Raw genomic sequence first — 24,534 nt, 5'->3', positions numbered from 1 at the left:
CATGCATTTCAAATGTGTTTTTTTTACATCACTTTATATAGAATACAATGGTGCCCTGTCATGATTGGTTATCTGCTCTGGTAGCTTTTTCCACTGTTTATATTAATAGAAACCTTAATCTTCATATAATGGAGTGGTGTTGTAGCACTAGATTCTGTCAGCAGCTATGCCTCACTATATATTTAACCTGTAATCTCACATTTGTTCTCGCCCTTGTGAGTTTCAGTCTAAATTTATAACGCATTGAATTACAAAATCTAAGCTACATAATCTAATATGTACCTAGTATAAGTCATCTTGAGCAAACCGTCAATAGTCACATACTTTAAACACTGTACAGAGTCTGAGGCAGCTATTAATAGGAATATTAATGAAAGAAAACAATTTAAAAGTATGGCAGCACGGTGGCATAGTAGTTAGCACTTCTTCCTCACAGTACTAGGGTCATGAGTTCAATTCCCAATCATGGCCTTATCTGTATGGAGTTTGTATGTTCTTCCCGTGTTTGCGTGGGTTTCCCCCACACCCCAAAAACACACTGCTGTGTTAATTGACTGCTTTTAAATTGATCTTAGTATCTCTCTCTGTCTCTCTCTCTCTCTCTGTCTGTCTGTCTGTCTGTCTGTCGGTGTATATGCTAGGGAATTTAGACTGTAAGCTCAAATGGGGCAGGGACAGGGTGTGACGGCGAGTGAGTTCTCTGTACAGCGCTGTGGAATTAGTGGCGCTATATAAGTAGATGATGATGATGAGTGCATTATAGTACTGTGTGGCTGTTGGCATATACCACGTGATTACTTTTTTCACACATCAATGTTTAAATAATGTTTTAATTGTATTACATAAAAACAGATTCTCAAATAAATAGAATTATTTTCATTTATAATTTAAACATAGTTCACATATAATTCCTCTTTCCAGTGTTGAATTTATTTTAAGAGATTCTTTGTTACACAATACTCCTATGTAATGTACCCCTACAGGTGTGATACACACTTGTCTTGAAACACTATTTAGTAGTCACTAGTGTAATATAACGCTAGTGTAATCACTAGTGTAGTATAAATACTGTATGGAACCATGTAAGACATAATAGATAAACACTGCAGCAAAATGTCCCACAACTTCCAATGAAATGGTTAAGTACTTCCGATGCAGAACGGATTGAGGCATCTGAGCAAGTCAGATAATCCTCAGGTGAACTCTCTGTGACTGGAAATACACTGTGCATGCCTTATATTTTAATATCTTTCTAGTGTATGATGATGTTCAATGCCAAGTTGTAAGTAGGGACATTCAGAGATATTTTGATGCTACATCTAACATGTTGACTGTAATTGGATGAGAGAACTTGCATACCTGTTGGCCAGAATTAGTATTTGGCTGTTAGGTGCAGTGATCATACTGAAAGGCTAAAACAATTTTATTTATTTATTTTATTTTCTTGTTTTGTGTTTGTTGCCAAAGCGCTACATCTAGTCATTCATATGTGCTATTTTAGCCTCAGGATTATTGTTGATTTCTGAATAAATACATTGCTTGAACAGTTGGTTGAGGGCATTTTCTAATAAGTCGTGCATACTGAAAGAGCTGTTAGAACCTTGGACAAGTCAATTGAATTTCTTGTCAAACATTTACGAATCTTTGATTTATGTTTTTCATTCTTATTCCTCTATTGTGAGGGTGACTATATTTTCCAAATTTAGATTATTATTAATTGAGCATCTATCTGTAAGAAAGCATCTTTAGGAATGCAGTGGGATTAGCCAGGCATACTGTGCAATTAAGTGATGTATATCTTATAATTAAAGATGACAATAAAACACAATGGGCCTCATTTATGAAGTGCACTGCATGCATACAGCAAAAAGTTTAGTTTTGTACTGGTGCACCTACAGGGTCCTCCCAGTGCACATTAATGTGCGCGACTGCTCCCTGCTCTCAGGAGATGTCTGTGAAATGCAAGTACGCCTAGGTTTGTAGGGATTTTGACAAGATACCCTGTGCAAAAGTGTAAACCGCCTCTCCGTTTAGTACCACACATTCATCACATTAAACTTTTCTGTTTATCTCCTACAATGCTATTCACTTAAGCCTCATTTACAGCCTAAATTAATTATGAGTGAGGTCACATCAAGGGGTCCTTATCTCATGTGGCACTTTTGTGTGTTTTAAACTTTGTTTACATTGGACAAAGTGAGCCTAAATATGTTATTTCCCAAAGTAGGGCAGCACGGTGGCTTAGTGGTTAGCATGGCCTTATCTGTGTGGAGTTTGTACATTCTCATCCTACATTCTCCCCGTGTTTGCGTGGGTTTCCTCCAACGCTACAAAAAACATACTAGTAGGTTAATTGGCTGCTTTTAAATTGACCTTAGTGTATATGTGTGTGTGTGTCTGTGTGTGTATGCTAGGGAATTTAGACTGTAGGTTCCAATGGGGCAGGGATGTGAGTTCTTTGTACAGCGCAGAATTAGTGCCGCTATATAAATAGCTGCTGCTGTTTATGTTGAAAGTAGTCTAGCTCACAGGTGCAAATTGTGTCCAATACAAAGTAAGGGACAAGACCTGGGGGTAAATGTATGAACATGCGGGTTCTTCAACACCCGCGTGTTCGGCGATTAAATTTCAAGCGGCGCTGCATTGTAAAGGGAAGATTCCCTTTACAATGCAGCGCCGCTTGAAATTTAATCGCCGAACACGCTGAACACGCGGGTGTTGAATAACCTGCATGTTCATACATTTACCCCCTGATCTCTGCCAGGTGTTTTTGAGGAGTGAAGATGGATTTGTGTCTTTACTTAAAGCAAGGATCGTCCCTAAAAATACACCCTCTCTACCACTTCTCATTCTAAGGGGCATATTCAATTCTCAGCTGTAATTTTTTTTTAACGCTGCATTTAAAAAGCGAAACGATCCGCGAGGGTTTTGAGATGTAATGTTAGAAATTGTGGTTTTCAAATAATGTACTTTTTTTTTTATAATTTTTTTTACTATACTATTATCTATGCCATCACAAAACATTAGTACATACATATTAGTACATACATATATACATAACTACATACATATATTAAATAGTGATTACTGTGTTTATTAATTAAATTTTTTTAACATGCTTTTTGTATAAAAAATGCACTTTTATACATTACTGAGAAACATAATTTTTCATTTTTTTTACATTATTACATAAGAAATTACATACTGAGAAATGAATTCCTCCCTAATAATTTCAGCCTGCAACATGATACACAGTTATTGCACTGCTCTGCATTCTACTAGTCATACCTGCCTACTCTGTGCTCAGCTAGAAACTCCCCGCACTCCACATAGCTCTTCTCATTGCCACTGCAATGTTACTCAGTCAGTGCATTGTGGCAGAAAACTAGGTGCACTAAAGTAAATCAAGGTGCATGACTTCACCAGAGAGGGCTTTGCTCTGTTCCTTGTCTGTTTAGCGTGTTAGAAATGGGACCTAATAATGGTTATTTACAAACAATGATCAAAGGTCCAAATATACACTAAAATTATAGCATACAGTCAGCAGTTAGATTTAATTGATTAGAAGTGTGTAAACTGTGGGTCATAAATGTTTTTGGGGTCCCTTGATTGTCACCAGTGCAATGTATTCTATTGGAAACTGCATCATTTGTTGTACAAGAACAATGGCACCCTGACACCTGTGGACCTGAACAATCCCACATTATCCCAACTGAGAAAAGTTTGAGCCCCACTGAGTTAGACAATAAAAGCGAATGTCTCATTGGTTCCAGATTTGCACCTTTTGACCATGTTAGTAAGTAACCCTCAGTGCTTAGGGGGGTTAGAAGCTTTTATGAAATGAGGTTTAGCATTCTATCTTTTACTGCAAGATTTAATAGGAGGTCATTTACAAAGTGTAAAGGTTTGGACCTCCCATGTTCCTCAATTTGCTCAACTGGATCTAGGTTTCCACTGAAGTGCCTGAGTTTATGGAATAAGAGGGCTGTGCTTATAGATGAATTGAAGTGAAGGATAAATGAAGATGACTGAGTTCCTTGTAAAGTAGGGAGTGAGCGGCACTGGTGCACCTAGTTTTGCGCAGCAGTGCAGAAACGAGACTTCCTTTTGCGGATTGAGATTATTGAAATAAGCTAAAGGACTATGGAGAGCACATTTTAAGGGGTGTTCCTTGTTATGGCAGTGCACAGTCATTTATACGCGGCAATGGGACTTGAACTATGCGCCAGCTTAGAGTTGGCAATATTTGGGTTTATACCCGCTACTGTTTTGTTTTGTGTTGCTCATCCATGTTGGCAGAGAAGCATATCTCGAGCATTGTAATAAAAAACGCCTCACTCTATAAAAGTGCTAAATTTAATAAAGACAGCCCCATATCCTTTCACTCACATGATTAATTTAAGCCTTTGTTATGATGCTGATCGCTTTAGCCTTATCAGACATATGGAAAGTTTCATTAATTAAAAGGATCCTACCAAAGAAATAGAAGGAGGTTTTACAATTTTTCACAGTGCACCTCTGGATTTGTTTTCCGCCTCTCTGCAGAACTAGGTGCATTTATAGGTTGTGGAAGTCTCTCCCAAGAAGGAAGACGTTGACCTTGATGTGTGCTGGACTGACCATCCAAGTGCACCAGTGCAAAACCAATGTGCTTTGTGGGGACAATTGGGTGCACTTTGTAAATGGACTCCACTGTATTCCAATAAGCACAACAAGACTGGTATATACAACTTGCATGATTATTGCTGTGTTACCTTTCCCATGGATATACAAGATGTGTGCAGCTCATATGCAAATGGGGCATCTTTATGTTCAACTCTAAATCACACATGTTGGATATTAATTGATATATGTAGTGCTTTCATTGTTATTCTTTACTGTTTACACATCCCTTCCATTTCTTCCCTGTTCTCCACCTAGCAGACTTGTTATTGAAATTCTGTTAAAAAAAGTATTTTCATATTTAATATGGATACAAAGAATACTAATAGATTATTATTTATGTACCTTTATCTTATTCACACCCTTATGGAAATTACAGGTGTTTGTGATGTAAAGCATTAAATAATAATGAACCAGGTCATACCTTTTTCCACCTTTGATGTGACCTTGCAACCAACAAAATTCAAGTGAAAAACAAATACAGTAAGGAAGAAGTGAGCATAAAAACTATAGTACGCTGGTTGCATAACTGTGCACAACTAATACTTGGTGGAGTTCCCTTTTGTTTTTATTATAGCAGTGAGTTTTTTGCTCACCTGGACTTTGTAATTGTATCTCACTCTTCCCTGCAAAAAAGATCAAGGCCCATCAAATTGTGTGGTGATCTCCTGTGCACAGACCTCTTTAGGTGATTCCACAGGTTTTCAATGAGTTTGAGATCTGTGGGTATATTTACTAAACTGTGGGATTGAAAAGTGGAGATGTTGCCTGCAGCAACCAATCAGATTCTAGTTATTTATTTAGTACATTCTACAAAATGACAGCTAGAATCTGATTGGTTGCTACAGGCAACATCTCCACTTTTTCAAACCCACAGTTTAGTAAATATACCTCCTGGGCTCTGACTGGGCCTTTCCAAAATTTTGATCTTCCTTTTCTGAAGCCATTCCTTGGTTGACTTGCACTTTGGATCATTATCATGTTGTAAAGTGAAATTCCTCTATTAGCTTCATCTTCATCTTCTGCTTTCTGACAGAGGCCAGAAGGTTTTGAGACAAAATATGGATATTTAGAGCTATTGATTATGTCATCTATCCTGACTCTAGCGCCCTTTGTTCCAGCTGAAGAGAAGCAGCCACAAAGCATTATGCTGCCACCACCGTGGTTCACCGTAGGTATCCTGTTCTTTGGGTGATGAGCTGTGTTGTCTTTGCACCAGACATTTCTCTTTGAATTAAGGTCAAAAAGTTCAACCTTGGTCTCAATAGATCATAAGACATTTTATGTTTGGTTTTTGTTTGCAAAATTTGATGGGCTTTGATGTTCTTATGTATGAGAAATGGCTTCTGTCTCGCCACCCTACCCCATAGCACAGACATGTGCAGAACACCTGAGATTGTTGTCTCATGCAGGGAGTGTCCAGTTCCTGCCAGAATTTTTTGAAGATCCTTTAATGATCCTTTAAAAATCCTTAACTTAGGACTTTTGATAACCTCCCCGTCCTGTCAATCTGATCTTGGCACAGTTCCTGTTGTGCTACATGTTCTCCACTTACTGATGATAGTCTTCACAGTGCTCCATAGTATATGTTTTATACCATGGAAATGTTTTGAAAGCTCCTTGTGGACCATGGTTGTACCAGCAGGATGCTAAGACAACTGCAAGTAGATCCAACAAGAACAGCTGATCTTTATTTGGGGTTAATCACATTCACTTCCATTGCTTGCCAGTGTATTCTCCTTATGTTTGAACATTATTGTGTGATTGGTTAACCCTGAACACAGCTACAACACAAGGGTGTGCACACTTGTGCAACTGTGGTACTGCAGTTTGTTTTATTTTCTCTTCTTCTTCCAATAACAGCATATAAATATGGTAGCGTTAGCAGTATTTTTTTGAGTCATGCACAACTGTCTCCTCATGAGTATCTTCTCACGTCCAAGTCAGGTAAAGAATAATAATAACACTAGCACTCAAATAAATATTGGTTGCCAGTGTTATTATTATTATTATTCTTCATGGGGCTTGGACGTGAGCAAATTCTCATAATAAGATAGCTGTGTTTGACTGCTCAATATAATACTGCTAACTGTACCATATTTATATGCTGCTGTTGCTCTACTCTCATGTTTGGGGAAACTTTTCATGCGATACTGTATTGGCAGGTGACTGTAAGTGGATTGCTTTCCATTGTCCTTACAAGATGGATCTTTATGTGGTTCTAGAAATTAAGTTTTGAATTAATACTTCTTAGGTGTAAGAGTTCGGACATTATATTGGTAATTGAATGTCATAGGAGATTTGCCTTTTTATTATATCTGCCTGTTTTATGTTTTATCATCGTTGTGATTTGTATCTAGTTTAGATGTACAGCAGTAGTTCTTATAATAAAATCTGTTGATTATTAAATAACTCCATTAGTCGGTGAATTTTGCTATTTATGTTTTGTTGTGGTTAGCTTTGGAATAATTTTTTATATAGCGCTGTTCCTGCAGTTTGTCCCCTGCCACAATGGAGATTACAATCAATATTCCCTACCACAGGAAGGGAGAATTAATCTACCAATATGTTTTTTGGAGCGTGGGGAGAAACCGGGAACATCTGGAGGAACCCCACACAATCAAGATGAGAGCATATACTATAATGGGATAACATATATAATAAATTATCGTAAAGCAGGGGATCCCTGTGAAGAAGTCGGTCTTTTAACCTGGCAGTCTTTCTTAGCAAGAAAGCATTTTCAAGAGACATTGAATAGAATCAGCATTGATGAATCCATCCATATATGTATAAGAAATGTAATGCATCTCAGGAGAGAAAAAAATATATATCTCCTGTATGAATACACGTATATTTATATGGCTTTATGCATCTTTAATAGAGTGCGAAGAAAAGGAGTCAGATTAAATATAAGAGAGAAGGAGAAGCGGTGTACAAGTGGAAGCTGGTTGTAACATAAGTGCTTAGGAGGGGATTGAAGTACTGAGTAGGTGTCACATCAGTCAAGATTTAAAGTTATTGAGGGAAGTGTGCTGTTATAATTGCAGCCCTAGCGTGCTCTGTTATAAACACTTGTCATCTTGAACTTTTTATTTTATTTTTCATCACAACATAGTTCTGTCACATTATCTAATAATCATCATAGTTCTAGTCCTAAAAAGAGAACCTGTCTGTTTTTAGTTAGAATTCTCAATTCTCAATGACTGTATGCCATCTGATGTTGTTTTGCAGCTTCATTTGATATACTGCTGTATTGCTCTCCAATCAATGTATGTATATTAACTTTTTTTCAGAGAGTGATTTAATGATCATACTCTGTTTGCCCCTCAGTACTGTGAAAACATAAATAGTACAGGGGAAATGTTATGTTTCCAGTGTGCAGCACAGTTAAGCAAATTAAGAAGCATTAAGAAAGGTTACAGTGTATTGAGAAACTCTGCTGGATTAATGTCATACGCTACAGGTAGGATCATTAAGAGATGCACTGTGAGAGATCTAGTGGTCCTGTCTTCTAAGGGTCAGATGGTTTAATTACCGTACTCTGTTGCTGTACTGGCAGATATGGGGGGTGCAAACTTGCTCAAGGACAAGGAAATACCTGAAAGTGTCCTCCATGCAGAGAGAACAACAACAGGTTTGCCATCTGTCTGATGCCAGCCTTGCTTGTGTACGTGTATTGTAGAGTGCGGCTGTATTTTCTCTTACACCTCTGCACCCACTCACTAATTCTGACAGTCTAATATCAATCAACTTGTGGAGGAAAGAGAATAAAGCTTATATACCTCATGCAGCTGTCATGTATATGTGTGTATTAAACTTTTCCATGATACCTGTAACGGTGTAAGATATTTTCAAGCTTCTCGTTGGTTCTGGTGAACATTCAGCAACAAACTCTTTTAACAGGTGTCATCCTCAAGGTCAGGGAACTCAGACTGACAGTTTGAGTCATTGAAATGATGTTGGGGAGTTCGATTCAGGGTGAATAGAGATTTACTTTGTCAATTAGGCTTTCCTGACATCAGGCGGTTTTGGGAGTCTCTGAAATGATTTATTTTACCTATAGGTACCTGTACCATGAAAAGTATAGGACTTAAGTGCAGAGGTTCTGTTATAAAAATGTTTGTTAATTTAGGGGTAATATTACACATTATTACAAGTTGGTCAAAAATAAGATTAACTTTTAAGGTTTAGAGTATGAGTTCACTACTAATACATGTACATAAGACACAACTGTGTGTAGAGATTTTCTAACTCATTCTCTAAAATATTTGTATTATCCCGCATTTGTCAGCAAAACTGTGCATATTTTATTGGCAAAATTAGGCCTTACGTGTTTACAGTTATACAGCAACCAGCAGCCCACAGCTGAATTAATAGACTTGTGAAACGCCCACAACATGCAAATTTACAGTGCAGAATATTATCCTGTAATATGGTGAACAAAAATCAGAAGTCGAAGAATTATAATGGCTTTTTTCCCCCTAAAAATACAATTCACACAGACCTTCCGAATTCAGACTCACTGGGGCAAGTATGATATTGCCAAGGGATAGACAGCTTGGGTGAGGGGCTGGATGTGTTTTCTGATAATCTTAGGAAGATGAGGCTTACTGTGTATACTAATAAGAGATCCAGAGCTGATATTAAATAATTATAAGTTTCTCTGTAGGTTACCAGACATGAAAAGCTATGTAGAGCCCATATATTGAGCTCAGCCCAGGGCCAGTGCTCATTTTATTTAACTACTGTCTCTAGGCTTATGTTAGCAGCAATTATATGAAATGTGTCAATGTATTTAATCACATGTACTTACATTTTTAACTCTTAAGTCTTTCAGAGCCCATAAAACATTTTGCGGCTTCTGCCAAAGTGTCATTTACATCACCCACGAGGGCATTTGAGAAACATCAAAGTGTTCCCCTACGATCAACCTATTGTGTTGTTAAAGAAGATGCTATAATGTCTTCTCAAGTTAGCAATAAAAAATGCATGAAAGGTAATATTTTATCATCAATCAAAATATATCCAGTATGTTTTACAGAATGTTCATATACAGCACACACATATTATGGAAATGTCATTTTAGTAATAGGAGCTAAATATGTGAATATGTTTAATATATTAAATAAATTATGAAATAACTGCTGTAAAATATGAACATTATTTTGTTATCCTACATTTGAATGGTTATTAAAAAAAAAGACTTACTGAAAATAAGCATAAGCTTCTGTTCTATATATGACAAACATGAGGTATTAAGGCAGTGAAATAACATGTAAAACATACTCAGGATATTCATAGAAACATTAAAAGAATACCATAGCTGACTGAACATAATAAAATCTGATATGACTAATGTGAAAAACACCTCAAACAAATGATGCTGACACAGGTATGCTGAACCACGATGCTGTTTATTCAGGAATGTCAGAATGGTAAAAACAGCCACTCCTGTAGTTTCAGCAATTCAATCAATTTACAATTCTATGCGACCCTGCTGCTAGCTAGACACGCAATCCCCCCACTAGTCTCCGGCCACTGGCTGGCGTCCGTTGCCCCGCCCACAACACAAGTCCAGCGATTAAAGCTAACTATCTGAACAATGAATTAGTCACACCCATGTGCTCCACCTGTGATTCTGTGCTCTGTGTGTGGGGATTTAACCCTTTCTGCAGCACTTCCAGATAGGCTATTAGCCTTAATAGCCTGTGGACAACTGCTCTTTTTGCTACACTAAATATGCAAAAGGATGCTCCGAACATTAAACACATTACTGTTGGACCGGCACATGGGTTTAAATGTTTAAAGACAATTCCATTATAGATTTCTCTTGCTGTATGGATTAGTGGTGTATTTTGTGTCTTCCTGTGTCCGATTTATAAGGAGCCATATAAACTGGCACATATCACATATAGACACATATTAACACTGTCATTGCCCCACACCTTGCACATTGTATCCAGGGTCAGTGTCATAAAAGAATGTTGACATCTAACAATATAAAGCCTGCCATTATCTGTTTAAAACCTGTAGTGCAGTTGATGATTGTGAAAAACTACTGGTTATTATTTGCAATACATGACACCTTTATGCCCTTTTATCAGTCTATCCCCATGTTTAGCTGTACATGTTATCTGTGTGTCCCCCCCTTTTTACCTGTCTATTTTAGCCTGCCTGTTCTTATATCTACTTGTCAATTTTTTGTCTGTAGTCACCACTTGTACTTGTCCTTTTATTGTGTCCTCATAGTATCGTGTATGTTTTCAACTGTCTGTTCTCATGTTAACGTGTTTTATTTGTTGCTGTGTACATTTGTGCTTTCATGTAATAACTGGAACAGGTAAATTAAAAGAAAAAAAAATAAGATGGTATGAAATCCACATTATAGGAACAAAGATAAGTTTAAATGAAACTATATTTGTGTTAATTATTTTTCTCTCTGTGATGGCTTGTTTCATTTATCATCATTATTAAACAAGCCTATTGGTTTGTTGAATGCGTGCGTTACAAATTTTGACCATTAAATAGGTAGCTTTGAATATCATCAAACCCCATCCCTGTGTTTCTTACCACTGCATCCTATCCCCCCCAATAGGATAGAAAGGGTTAGGCGGTGGGTATAGCCAGGCAGTCCAGTGGTTATTTTCACGAGGGAGGTGCACATTAGGTAAGTCTACCCTGTGCCAATTAGCCCAACCTAGGATAGTGTGACAAGTATTAGGTCGATGCTTGACGTTATTGGAGTTGGAATACTTTAAGGTGGGAGTTTAACCCTATGGATCTGTAGGATTTGGCCATCAAAGTGTATGGAGGAGTATAATTAAAAGACATTTTGGTTAAAATGCAATTCAATATCAGGAAGCCCAGTGCACAAGTCTAGAGGATGGAACCTCACCATTGGTAAGACTCCCACACACAATAGATTTCTGTGTTTCTACAGATTGGGAGGAGGGTGGTATTACACTACAGTTGTATTTATAGGCTGGATGTCTTCATTATGCAGACATATGAATTATCTTTTTCTTTACATACCAAATACATTTTTCATACATCTAGCCAGCTAAATAGGGTGGAAACAATGGATTCTTCCTTTTTCTCAAGTAAAGCTTTAACAAAGGGACACATATTGATACAACTATTAATTTTAAATAAAATGAGTCTGTCTAGAAACATTCCACTCTTGGTGGAGGCAATTACAAGACACATGCATGTTCCAGTGCCCTTGTTAAGTGATTTAGTTTGTTATTTTATTTATAAATTAGGTGCTACATTGGCCAATACAGCATAACTGTTTTTATGTCATAAAGCCCATTTCTCTTTTCTACTTTCATGTGGTTTGTTGTGGCAGTGATAGGTTTAAATTAAATAAACCATGGGAAATAAACATTAACTTTGGGAAAGTGAGTCAGTTTAACATTTACAGACACGTTCTTTTTTTAATACTCTAATTAGGGCAATTAGTTGTGCATTGATGCAAACTGCTCCCTCTGTCGCCTCTGTATTTGACAGTAAGTGTTGCAAAAGCACTTGTTAATGGCCTGAACTAAAAAAATAGAAGTTGTTATATTTTTATTTAAGGTGTGAAAGTCTTTACATATTAATTGTTTTACCAATCTGCAAAATATGCTACACGTGGAAGAGTGATTTTCATCCAGCACATAGCTCGTGATAGACTGGGCTGTTGTTTGGAGTCAACACGAGTGTGACAGGACAATTAAGCAGTTGACAGCTATGTATACTCTTTTAATACATTCAATACAGATCATCTTCTTACAGCATCACATTCAGAAGACAGCAAATCAATACAGCACAAAAGCTTTAAGGACAGCCAGAGCTTGGATACAGCTTTAATGGTAAACGTGCCGCAGGTAAAATTACATAACATCTTTTCACTCTGTTTCATCTCATGTTTGTTATACATACTGGGTTCTAATAAAATGCATTGTAAAAGAATTAGAGATGTTCTTGTTCTTTTCTTGTGTTGTAGTTCGGTGGTGCACAGCTTGCTCAAGGACCACTTCAAGTGGAAGTAAGCACTAACAGACAGCTTTGTACATTAAAAGGCTATGCATATGATAGATGGGTATTATATGCTGATGTACAGTACATTCATTCTATTATTTTAGCCTTTACCGACGTTACTGTTCTGTACCAATAATAGCTTAGGAAATAATATAATGGTTTTTCTCTAATAGTCCTTATGCAACAAGAAATAAAGGTAAAAATGCTTACTGTAGTATAAATTACAGCTAACAGGACAGTGACCTGGAACGTGGGAAGGACAATTGTTGTTGGGTTTTTTTTTAAAGCGTTTATTTGTGGATTTTGTCACACAACAGACAGTTAAACATCTGTAGCCCAAGAGGGCAACACCAAGTTACATTGTGAGTTGGATATCAGAGTAAAAAGAACAAGTCTATTTGGGGGATGGGCACAAAACATAAACAGGTAGAAGAATTTTGCAACAATATATCAATGAAGAACCTTAACGGGATGTTGGAGAGTTTGGTGTTGTGTGCAGTAGTGAGGACGTGGGTAAGGTGAGAAAGAGGAGAGGTGGAGGGTGATTGGATGAAGGGGGGGAATAAATACGTGTACCTTATGGAATGAATAAGTAAAACTACAGTGAAGCTGAGCTGTTTTGAAAACAAAATATTGCAATTACTCTGGTATAACATAGCAAATATATATTTTTATGTATTGTTTCTCTTCTAATAGAGATATGGGGAGGATTTTAATATGTAATAGATTAGATAAACAGTCTTGCTAATTCAGAAGTAATATATAAAAATGTTATCAACTTTTCTATATTTCCAGATTAAACACTGTAGCCATCCTTTATAACTAAACAGCACTCAGGGAAACGTGCACAAAAAATTTGTCCATTTTCTTTCAAAATATCTGTAGTTCTGATGGACATGTATAATTTATGGAGTTGGAGGAATCTGTGCTGTAAGCATTGACGTAAAAATTTTGTTGCGAAAAATGCGTACACATGTTGAGGCACATATATCTCAGGATGTGTCCGAAAAACAGTAGTGTTTGCGCCAGACGTACAAAAGTGTATACATAAGCCTAATGATAACGTAGAGAAAAAGCTTGACTGTCTTAGTAGTAATTGTTGCATTACCCTGTTTGTACACAATACAATAATGTAATGGAGTGTCATATACGCAAGAGATACAAGTATCATGTCAGTGTTTTTAATAAATGCGGAAGTTGCATTTTCCATATAAAATGTAATTAAATGCAAACACCCCCCACATCAGTTGTTTACCGCTTTAAAAACCAAATGAAAATCTTCTTTCCTATAGTAGCCCAAATGGAAATGACCATTAAGTAATGCAAATAGACTGCTGTGACTTCATATAATATAGCTGGAACACTAGAGACTTAAATAGCTTCATCTGGAGAGGTTGATATGCAAGCAGCCAATCAGAAGTGGCTAGATAGTGCTGGTGGTGGTATTGCATATGTTTGCACCAGCCCTCCAGCACATGAAAAGGACCCTGGGATACATCCACATCTAATTATGTTGCATTTCCAGGTAGAGAAATGTGAACATGCCCTTACTGTTCTCAGGATTTCTTGCCCATTTCGGCCTCTTTATGCTAAAGGGGACGTACAAATCTAGATACAGGTGTATTTTGGTGTGCATACGCAAATACACGTATACAAAAATAGATGTACATCCAACTCTAAATGAAGACCTTTGTGCATAGGGGTATTATGGCTACAACTGCACCAAATTTTGAAAAGCAGATAAGCATTTAAAAAAATCTAATATTTAATCTTTACCCTAACGGCAACTGCTTCCATTAAACCTGCAATTTGAAGACTGAAGTCTGTGGACTACAGGGTGGTCAGCATAATGCTGAGCACATGACAGGTTGGACCCACATGGATGAGAATAAGCTGCAATAAGCCGATTTAGTTTCTATACAGCACTTATCCTATTATTAATCTATATTAACGGCCCATTACAAATTATAAATCTTGACATTTTATTGGATAGAGACATAGCAGGATTACCTTTGCCTAGTTTCTGTAAGTGTTATTATAATTTGCACGTGACATAAGTTACAATATGAAATGTTTTTATGTTTTATATTGCTACGGCTTTTCATGTTTAACAACTGTCTTTATCAGCTCGTTAAATATTGACTTGAGTACATATGGCAGCCTGTGACAAGGAAATCAGCTGTGGCACTATAGATAGTGTGTGTGACAAAATACATTCATATTCATATCGTATCATGCCAAGTATTGCTGGAATCTTACATCCTCTTATATACTTATGAGAGTGTAGGAATGACAATGCATGGTACGTGCTGGGAATAAAATGGTGACCTTAATTTCTTAGACCGTGTGCTTCAGTTTTCATTATGTCCTACTTGTAGGAGATTCCATGTAGACATTGAGTGCCATTATCATGTAAGTGTTTTGTCAAAGAGTGGCGAGCATTGCTCGGCATGACCTCCATTACATATTGTTCCTGCACCAGGAGAGCCACAGGTTGGAGAGAGCCCAGAAACATTAAAATACTCAGCTGGTTAAATGCTGCAGGGGATTGTGAGAATGTGTTATCTTGAATACTTTATCAAAAACCTATATCTCTTTATCTTGTCGCCTTATAAAAAAACACCATTAAGCTGGCAGCTGAATGTGATGGTTGGATAAATAATTTCTAAAGCATAAATGTCTGTGACAGTAGCCAGGCGGCAAAGGAAGTCAAATTTATGTGTTTTATACTCTGGTTCCATTGATTTTAACATGACTGAAATAAATATTTCTTAAAATATTCATCAAAGCAGAACAATATTAAGTGTCACTTTCTTTTACCTCAGCAATTTGAGAGCACTGTCCTCAGAGAAAGAAATAGAGTATCAAAATACCATGGATTAAAAGGATTTTTCATTTTGGAAACTGACCACGCTGAGGTAAAAACTGCCCACCGACCACTACATACCCCTGATCCCAGCACATTGGATGAGGAGATCACATGTACAGGTAAGATCACATGGATGTATAGATGGCCAACATCCTGTTGCTTCATACATGAGCAGCGCCTCTACAGGTGCCATAGGTGGTAACTCTTTAACCACAGATTTTCCAGGCTTAGGGCCCTCATAGTTCTACTAATAGGGATAAATGGGGTTTATTGGGGAAACATGATATTCAGCTGTAGATGTTTTATAATGGGAGCAGTAACAAATAAGCCATAAGATCCAAAATTCCTGGTTCTTGCAATGTTACCTAGTGCTCAATAACTAAGCAAAAACGTATGTAGCTAAATGATCAAATTTCAGTGTACAAATAAGCTGTCAAGTATATGTGTGCTACATGAAAAAGCCAGTATGTGCACAATAATAAACTCATTTTCACCCCTTGCATTGTAACATGGTTTGTCCCGGAGAAAATGTACTCCTTTTTTTGCCTTACTTTCTGGACCTCACTGAATCGGGTCCAGTATTTCTTCAAGCTACATTTTTTAAAACATGTTTTCATGTATTTTGATAGTGAATTGCACACTCTTCCTAAATGTTCTGTTGTCTTACAAGCTTTTACTCTGGGACTCAAATTAAATAAATACATTGTCCTGTTCTGGTGTTTTAGAAAAATATAGAATAGAGTATTTGAATTATTCTGAAATTTGCTTTTGCCTTAACAAATGCAAAAATGGTACAACCAGGCTACCTCCGAGCTACTGATATCAGTATTTATGTATGTATTACCCCTTTAGTACATTCAAAGGTGTGAATAATTCTCACCTGTTATGTATTTTAACTTTACAACAAAGACAAAGATCACATTTGGCCTACTAGGTCAGCCATTCATTCATCATATTCACACATGTGTTATTAGAGCTTACCCTTAGGCTCCATATGTATAGGAATTGCCACTCTTTTATAAGACAATCTATAAAAGGTCTAAGAGTAATTAACTAGATTTGTGCATATGTAGTATAGGAAACCTGGGCTGCCTCCAGCTCAGCAATATTGTTTTATGAAAGAAGAGAATCTATATCCTTCATATATATATATATTCATATTTGTTAGAAATAATGACCCCACTTTGCACTATGCCACTGTGGAACAGAATACTAGATTTCTCCGGAATTAACCTAATTAACATAACCAACCTCTGTCTCCATAGACCTCTATGGAGACAGCAGCATCTGTTAATGCAGTGGTTCCCAAACTTTTTCAGTTCGCGGCACCCTTAGAGTCTCCAGAATTTTTTCAAGGCAGCTCTCCAAAATAATTACTGAGCAGTCCTGTTTTATAAGTAGTTGGGTCAAAATAACGTAATAAGTATTTAGGTCAGGGCAGAAATACTTAGTAAGTTGTTTGCGAAAATAATACACATAAATCCAAGGGAAAATAATATATTTGTATATATTTTTTTTGAATTATATTTCTGCCAAAGAATAATTTACAGCTAACATTAAGATGAAGAAGACAAAATAAAATAACAACGTGTATAAAAATCATCACTCTGTGCCCCTTCATCCTCACACTCTGTGCCCCCTCTTGATCCTCACACTCTGTTCCCCCTCTTGATCCTCACACTCTGTGCCCCTCTTGATCTTCACACTCTGTGCCCCTCTTGATCCTCACACTCTGTGCTTCCTCTTCATCCTCACACTCTGTGCTTCCTCTTCATCCTCACACTCTGTGCTCCCTCTTCATCCTCACACTCTGTGCTCCCTCTTCATCTGCACACTCTGTGCTCCCTCTCCATCTGCATACTCTGTGCTCCCTCTTCATCTGCACACTCTGTGCTCCCTCTTCATCCTCACACTCTGTGCTCCCTCTTCATCCTCACACTCTGTGCTCCCTCTTCATCTGCACACTCTGTGCTCCCTCTTCATCTGCACACTCTGTGCTCCCTCTGCATCTGCACACTCTGTGCTCCCTCTTCATCCTCACACTCTGTGCCCCTTCATCCTCACACTCTGTGCCCCTTCATCCTCACACTCTGTGCTCCCTCTTGATCCTCACACTCTGTGCCCCTCTTGATCCTCACACTCTGTGCCCCTCTTGATCCTCACACTCTGTGCCCCTCTTTATCTTCACACTCTGTGCCCCTCTTCATCCTCACACTCTGTGCCCCTCTTCATCCTCACACTCTGTGCCCCTCTTCATCCTCAAACTCTGTGCCCCTTCATCCTCACACTCTGTGCTTCCTCTTCATCCTCACACTCTGTGCTCCCTCTTCATCCTCACACTCTGTGCTCCCTCTTCATCTGCACACTCTGTGCTCCCTCTTCATCCGCACACTCTGTGCTCCCTCTTCATCCGCACACTCTGTGCTCCCTCTTCATCTGCACACTCTGTGCTCCCTCTTCATCTGCACACTCTGTGCTCCCTCTTCATCCTCACACTCTGTGCCCCTTCATCCTCACACTCTGTGCTCCCTCTTGATCCTCACACTCTGTGCCCCTCTTTATCTTCACACTCTGTGCCCCTCTTCATCCTCACACTCTGTGCCCCTCTTCATCCTCACACTCTGTGCCCCTCCTTATCCTAACACTCTGTGCCCCTCTTCATCCTCAAACTCTGTGCCCCTTCATCCTCACACTCTGTGCTTCCTCTTCATCCTCACACTCTGTGCTCCCTCTTCATCCTCACACTCTGTGCTCCCTCTTCATCCTCACACTCTGTGCTCCCTCTTCATCTGCACACTCTGTGCTCCCTCTTCATCTGCACACTCTGTGCTCCCTCTTCATCCTCACACTCTGTGCCCCTTCATCCTCACACTCTGTGCCCCTTCATCCTCACACTCTGTGCCCCTTCATCCTCACACTCTGTGCCCCTTCATCCTCACACTCTGTGCCCCCTCTTCATCCTCACACTCTGTGTCCCCTCTTCATCCTCACACTGTGCCTTCTTCATACTTTTGCCTCTCCATTGCTGTTTCCTATCACCAATTTCTCTCTGTTTCTTTACTTACCATACTTGACCTTCTTTCTTCTATTTCTTCTACCTTCTTACCAATCCAGCAGCACCCGGGACCAGCTACCTCCGCTATCCTGCCGCTCCTCACTGAATATGTCGGACGTGATGATATCACGCCCGACATTCAGTGAGAAGAGAGGAGGATGCTGGGTCCCGGGTGCTGCCAGATTGGTAAGTTATGGTTTTTTTCCCCCTGGCCATGGCACCCCTGTGACAGCACTGTGGTACTCCTGGGAGCCACAGCGCACACTTTGGGAACCGCTGTGTTAATGTATTGAGCTTCTCAGCAAAGTAGCACTATCTCAGGATTTTCATTTAGGTATCTATAACTTGATAGTTCAGGCAGCCCATTCCTTACAGTACTGTTACACTACATCTTCCGCCAGGCTCTGTCACAGTTGTAGTTTAGCAGTAGCTCTGGTGACACTGGTTTTATATAGGATGAGTCATATATGATGTGAGATGAGGAGAGTGGGAAAACACAAATGCTGTATTATTAGCCGGCTGCATTTTATTCAGCTTCTTATACGCCATTTGTTTCAACATAGTTTTGAAAGTACATGCTGAGCACAAACAAAGCAAAAGCTCAGCAAATTAGCCCAAAAGTATCTAGTAGGTGGAAAGCGTAGGATTTCCAAAACATTTTTATTTTATTATATTTGTATATATTTCTGCCTCATAAAATCTTTAGTAACCAAAACAGCTTAGCCTTTCCTTTTTATCCCCATTTTAAATAAAAATAAAATCCCCAGTACTATGATGTCTTCTTGATTTGTATGCTTCTCATCTTCTGCTATGCTTAGGTTAATTCATTTATCATTCTTTCACTTTTACAAGGATGATATGAGATATGATAAATCAATCCTCTTTCTGGATGTGAAAAAACAGCAGCAAAAAAAAAAAAACAGGCAAAAAGAAGGTACCATCCAAACTAAATAAATAATAAGGAACCAACAATAGTCATAAAAAAAGAATGATTTCTTCTGTTTCTTTCTTTGGCTAAAATATGTGGTAATTAGGTCTCAAACAAGCAGCGTGGGATATAGCTCTGTTAAAATAACAAACAGAAAACCTTTCATTCCTGCAAGAAAAATAAATAAAAAAACCCAGGAAGTCTCCTTTCTGATACAGTAACAATATTATAATGAGTGCTTTATGGGCATTGCTGTACCAATTACCCAGCTTGCTCTTGTGTTCTTTGAATGCCAGAGTTTTAGTTCACTTATTATCTGAGCATAAAACTGAAAGTACTGCCTCATACAATTTTAATTGTAATGTAACTTTAAAATTTAGTTTATTAATCTTAATGTGGATCCAACTTCCAGTTTCTAAATCTCATGTTTGCACGTTGGTCCAGGATTTCTTTTCTCTACCCTTTTTACTTTCTTTCATTTTAATTTAATGTGTTTTTAACTGTGTGACGTTTGTTGCAGCAACAACCTGTCTTTAGTTCTTTATCAGTAAATAAGATAGCAAAACTAGCTCCAGGCAGGGATGGACTTGGGGAAAGACCATGACCATGTGTGGAGTTTGGATGTCCTCCCCAAGTTTATGCAGGTGTCCTCTGAGTTCCTCACACACCCAAGTGTGTGTATTGGGGTTTGTCTGGTAGGGTATTTAGACTATAAGCTCTAATAGAGCAGTGGCTGATGTGGATGATTAAATCATTTCTGTTCATTGCTGTGTAATACGGTAGCGCTACATAAATAGATGGTAATACATAAATAATGGCCTAGAGCAGTGGTGGGGCAGCATACAGCCAATAAATACTTTGCATATGGCCATCTAGAGTAGTGTTCTATGCCCCGCTCTTATCTACTTCCTAGTGCTTCTGTTGTTAGTGTGACAGTATTGCAGTCATGGACTAAAGTTTTGACAATGACACAAATATTATTTTTCACAATGTCTGCTGCCTCAGTTTTTATGATGCCAATTTGAATATACTCCAGAATGTCATGAATAGTGATCAGATGAATTGCAATTAATTTCAAAGTCCTTTTTTCTCATGACAATGAACTTTATCCCAAAAAACAACATTTCCACTGCATTTCAGCCCTGCCACAAAATGACCAGCTGACATCAGGTCAGTGATTCTCTTGTTTACACAGGTGAGAGTGTTGACGAGGACAAGGATGGAGATCACTCTGTCATGCTGATTGAGTTAGAATAACAGACTGGAAGCTTTAAAAGGAGGGTGTTTATTGAAATCATTGTTCTTTCTCTGTTAACCTTGATTATCTGCAAGGAAACACGTGCAGTCATCATTGCTTTGCACAAAAAGGGCTTCACAGGCAAGAACTTCAAGGAGAGAGGTTCAATAGTTGTGAAGAAGGCTTCACGGCAACAAAGAATGTCCAGCAAGTGCCAGGACCGTCGTCTAAAGTTGATTCAGCTGTGGGATCGGTCCACCACCAGTGCAGAGCTTACTCAGGAATGGCAGCAGGCAGGTGTGAGTGCATCTGCACGCACAGTGAGGCGAAGACTTTTGGAGGATGGCTTGGTGTCCAGAAGTCCAGCAAATAAGCCACTTCTCTCCAGGAAAAACATCAGGGCCAGACTGATATTCTGCAAAAGGTACAGGGATTGGACTGCTGTGGACTGGGGTAAAGTCATTTTCTCTAATGAATCCCCTTTTGGATTGTTTGGGACATCTGCAAAAACGCTTGCCCGGAGAAGGAAAGGTGAGCGCTACTGTCAGTCCTGTGTCATGCCAACAGTAAAGCATCCTGAGGTGGAGTTGTTTCTCAGCCAAGGGAGTGGGCTCACTCACAATTTTGCCTAAGAACACAGCTATGAATAAAGAATGGTACCAAAACATCATCCAAGAGCAACTTCTCCCAAACATTCAAGAACAGTTTGGTGACGAACTGCATGATGGAGCACTTTGCCATACGGCAAAAGTGAAAACTAAGTGGCTCGGGGATCAAAACATCAAAATTTTGGGTTCATGGCCAGCAAACTCCCCAGACCTTAATCCATTGAGAAATTGTGGTCAATCCTCTAGAGGCGGGTGGACAAACAAAAAACCACAAATTCTGACAAACTCCAAGCATTGATTAGGCAAAAATGGACGGCCATCATTCAGTATGTGGCCCAGAAGTTGATTGATAGCATGCCAGGGCGCATTGTAGAGGTCTTCAAAAAGAAGGGTCAACACTGCAAATATTGACTCTGCATAAACTTAATGTAATTGTGAATAAAAGCCTTTGACACTTATGAAATGCTTGTAATTTTACTTAAGTATACCATAGCAACATCTGACAAAAAGGTCTAAAAACACTGAAGCAGCAAACTTTGTGATAACCAATACTTGTGTCATTCCATTCTCAAAACTTTTGGCCATGACTGTATGTAGATTTTGTTCTCATAATTGTAGCTAACAAATCTATAGGTTAACTTACTGTTTGTGTAGACCATTGTAGGACCATGGGCCATTTGTCAGTACTGAAAAAAATTATGTTGCTAGTGGCCTAAAGTAGGAGACTTACGATTTCAGCAGATAGCACCGTTGTAGCAGTATTAACATATGAACTTTCTCAGCTAGTAGTACTGATGTAGACATATAATTGTTACAACCAATCATTGGTGGAGGGCAAGACATAATGTAAAGTTTTATCTCCGACCATTCATGTTTCTACTGTCACTTATATGCCTCTATAATGTGATATATTACAAGGCAATTATTTAGTCTAGTGTTAAGCACCCCGCCCCCCGATCAATGTTTTTTGTCTGGTGTACTTCACGAGTATGTTTGGATGAAGTCTATGCAGTGGTGTAACTAGAGTTATAACAGCCACGCGGCTTCTATGAAGATTGGCAGCTGGCTGGACTGCACAGATCTGTTAGATTCCATCAGTGTGCTTGTAGCTTTCTGTATCCTGCTGCATGTTGTGAGAGCTAGTTGCTTCCTCTCTGCCTGGGCCCTAAAGTGAGTAGCGATGATTTTTCTAGTATTTAATATTAGTTTCATGTAGAGAGAAGAAATCATTGCATAATATCAAGTTATCCAGAACAACATCATACTATAAGTGGTAGCAGGGCAGCAGGGAAAGATGGAACAAATTGCTGAACATCCAAACACCAAATTATTTAATACCTTTCTCAGTACAATCATCAGATTGTGAACATTTACTTGAGATGACATAGAATAGGATCGGTCTGGTAATTGTGGGACAGTGGTGTAATAGAAAGCTGAAGGTGAGAAATGAAAGTGCTGGATTAATTGAGGGGAAAGAGATGAGAGGACAGTTTTATCTGAGAACTACTTCTCTATTGCGCAAGCTAGTAATGATACCCACATGTGCTGGTTATTACATGAGTCTCAATAACATACTTCAACTAAGCTATACAACAATACATCTTTGTTGTGAAATTGGTTCCCTAGACACACAGTTCGGTCACATTTGTAAATGCGTGTTTGGCAGTTGTGAAGGATGTCTATAAGAATCTTGTAGTCACCATGGAATCGCTAACCTGCTAGGAAAGGTTTTATAGAACAGCCATGTAGAATGACAGATAAGGTCAAATAGTATGACTCTGAAGGGAATCAACTTGTGAAATGCATTATTTAATCATCTGTTAACATTGCACATACTTTTGATATCAGCAGAAAGCATGTGTAGAAGTCTCTAAATTATATATCTGTTGCTTTTACATCAGGTAGAATAAATTATGTGAGTGTACATATTATGCATAACTGTCTTGTCTTATTGACCATTATACTGTACTATATTTCTGTGTTTATATTCAGAGCAAATGTCTAAATCAAACTGATATCAGTGGGCTGTACAGGACCATAGGAATTACTTGGTGGGAAATATTTAATAAGGGTAATTGTAAACAGGTTCAGTAAGACTGTACAATCACAGTCTTTGTTAAATATAGTAGATGTGTACGGAATATGTTGGCGCTATATAAATAAATGAGGATGATGATTTGTATTAACGAAAATAATTAAACACTTGTATGAGTTTTAGATGCAGAAATGTTTGTATGTTCCTAATGTTGTTTCATTGTTGGCATAATGAAAGAAGATGTAATTACCCCATACTTGAGATCCCGCAGAGTATCCAAGGAACAACAGCGCCTTCATGCGATTTGCGTAATTGGGTTTTCATCCCCCTTTCGCAGTGATGTGATTCGCATCATCATGCAGCGGAGAGGGGTGGGGGCCACGATAATGCGATTCATATGGCATCAACAAGGACACAGTCTGCAAATCCTCATCCTTGCTCACAAACCTGGTGCAACAGATGAACAGATGAGGCATGATACCTTAACAGCATCTGCACTGCTCCTGGTGCACAAAATTGTCAAAACTGATCCATGAAATATTTGCCGCAAAAAATGGCAGAATTTGATCTTAAGTGTTCTCAGTTCTACACCAACCACACAGCAGAATGAATTAACTTTCATCGTATCTTAGCCCTATTCATTCTGTGAATAGCACCTTTACAAATACAGTGTGGAATGGGTTTCAGCAGAATGATGATGCAAAAGTGTCACTCCTACATTGATACATTGTAGTGCACCTTACATATTGCGCTTATTGTATAGTAAATTGGCCCAGGTGTAAGATATGACGAGTGGGGACATGTATTAGTCATGTATGCTGCTAGTTAGTAAGATTAATTATAGTGTAATAGTAATAGTTGTCATATAAAACTGATAGAACACACGAAGATGCTGTGATTCCAAGATTTTTACACAATTCAAATTGGGGTGTTTTCTTTGATCGGTTGGTATATTTATCTTTTCTCTTTCTCTACAACGGGTGATGCCCAAAATCATCAGACAAGTAAAATTGGATGGTATTTTAATGAACAAAAGGGTGGAGTGAAGTAACAAATGTTAGACTGCTTCACTTCCTTTGCTCAGATTTGCTGAGCTTGCATCACCAATGGTCATTTAT

The 24,534-nt window shown here is 38.4% G+C and overlaps 1 protein-coding gene across 3 annotated transcripts in view; it reads left to right on the top strand.

The window, feature by feature from the left end:
- ZBBX (zinc finger B-box domain containing) overlaps positions 1–24,534 on the top strand; it is a 144,274-nt gene that overhangs the window by 91,660 nt on the left and 28,080 nt on the right. For all 3 annotated transcript variants that reach the window (XM_075202080.1, XM_075202082.1, XM_075202081.1), the window contains exons 14-16: positions 9,492–9,658; positions 12,439–12,530; positions 15,510–15,672. In XM_075202080.1, the coding sequence (XP_075058181.1) occupies positions 9,492–9,658; positions 12,439–12,530; positions 15,510–15,672 (422 nt within the window). The remainder of the gene's footprint in view (positions 1–9,491; positions 9,659–12,438; positions 12,531–15,509; positions 15,673–24,534) is intronic.

The sequence above is a fragment of the Mixophyes fleayi genome, chromosome 3, assembly GCF_038048845.1.
Source record: "Mixophyes fleayi isolate aMixFle1 chromosome 3, aMixFle1.hap1, whole genome shotgun sequence".
NCBI classification, from domain to species: Eukaryota; Metazoa; Chordata; class Amphibia; order Anura; family Limnodynastidae; genus Mixophyes; species Mixophyes fleayi.
The sequence above is the reverse complement of the archived record's forward strand: the minus strand, read 5'-3'. Positions and strand labels throughout refer to the sequence as shown.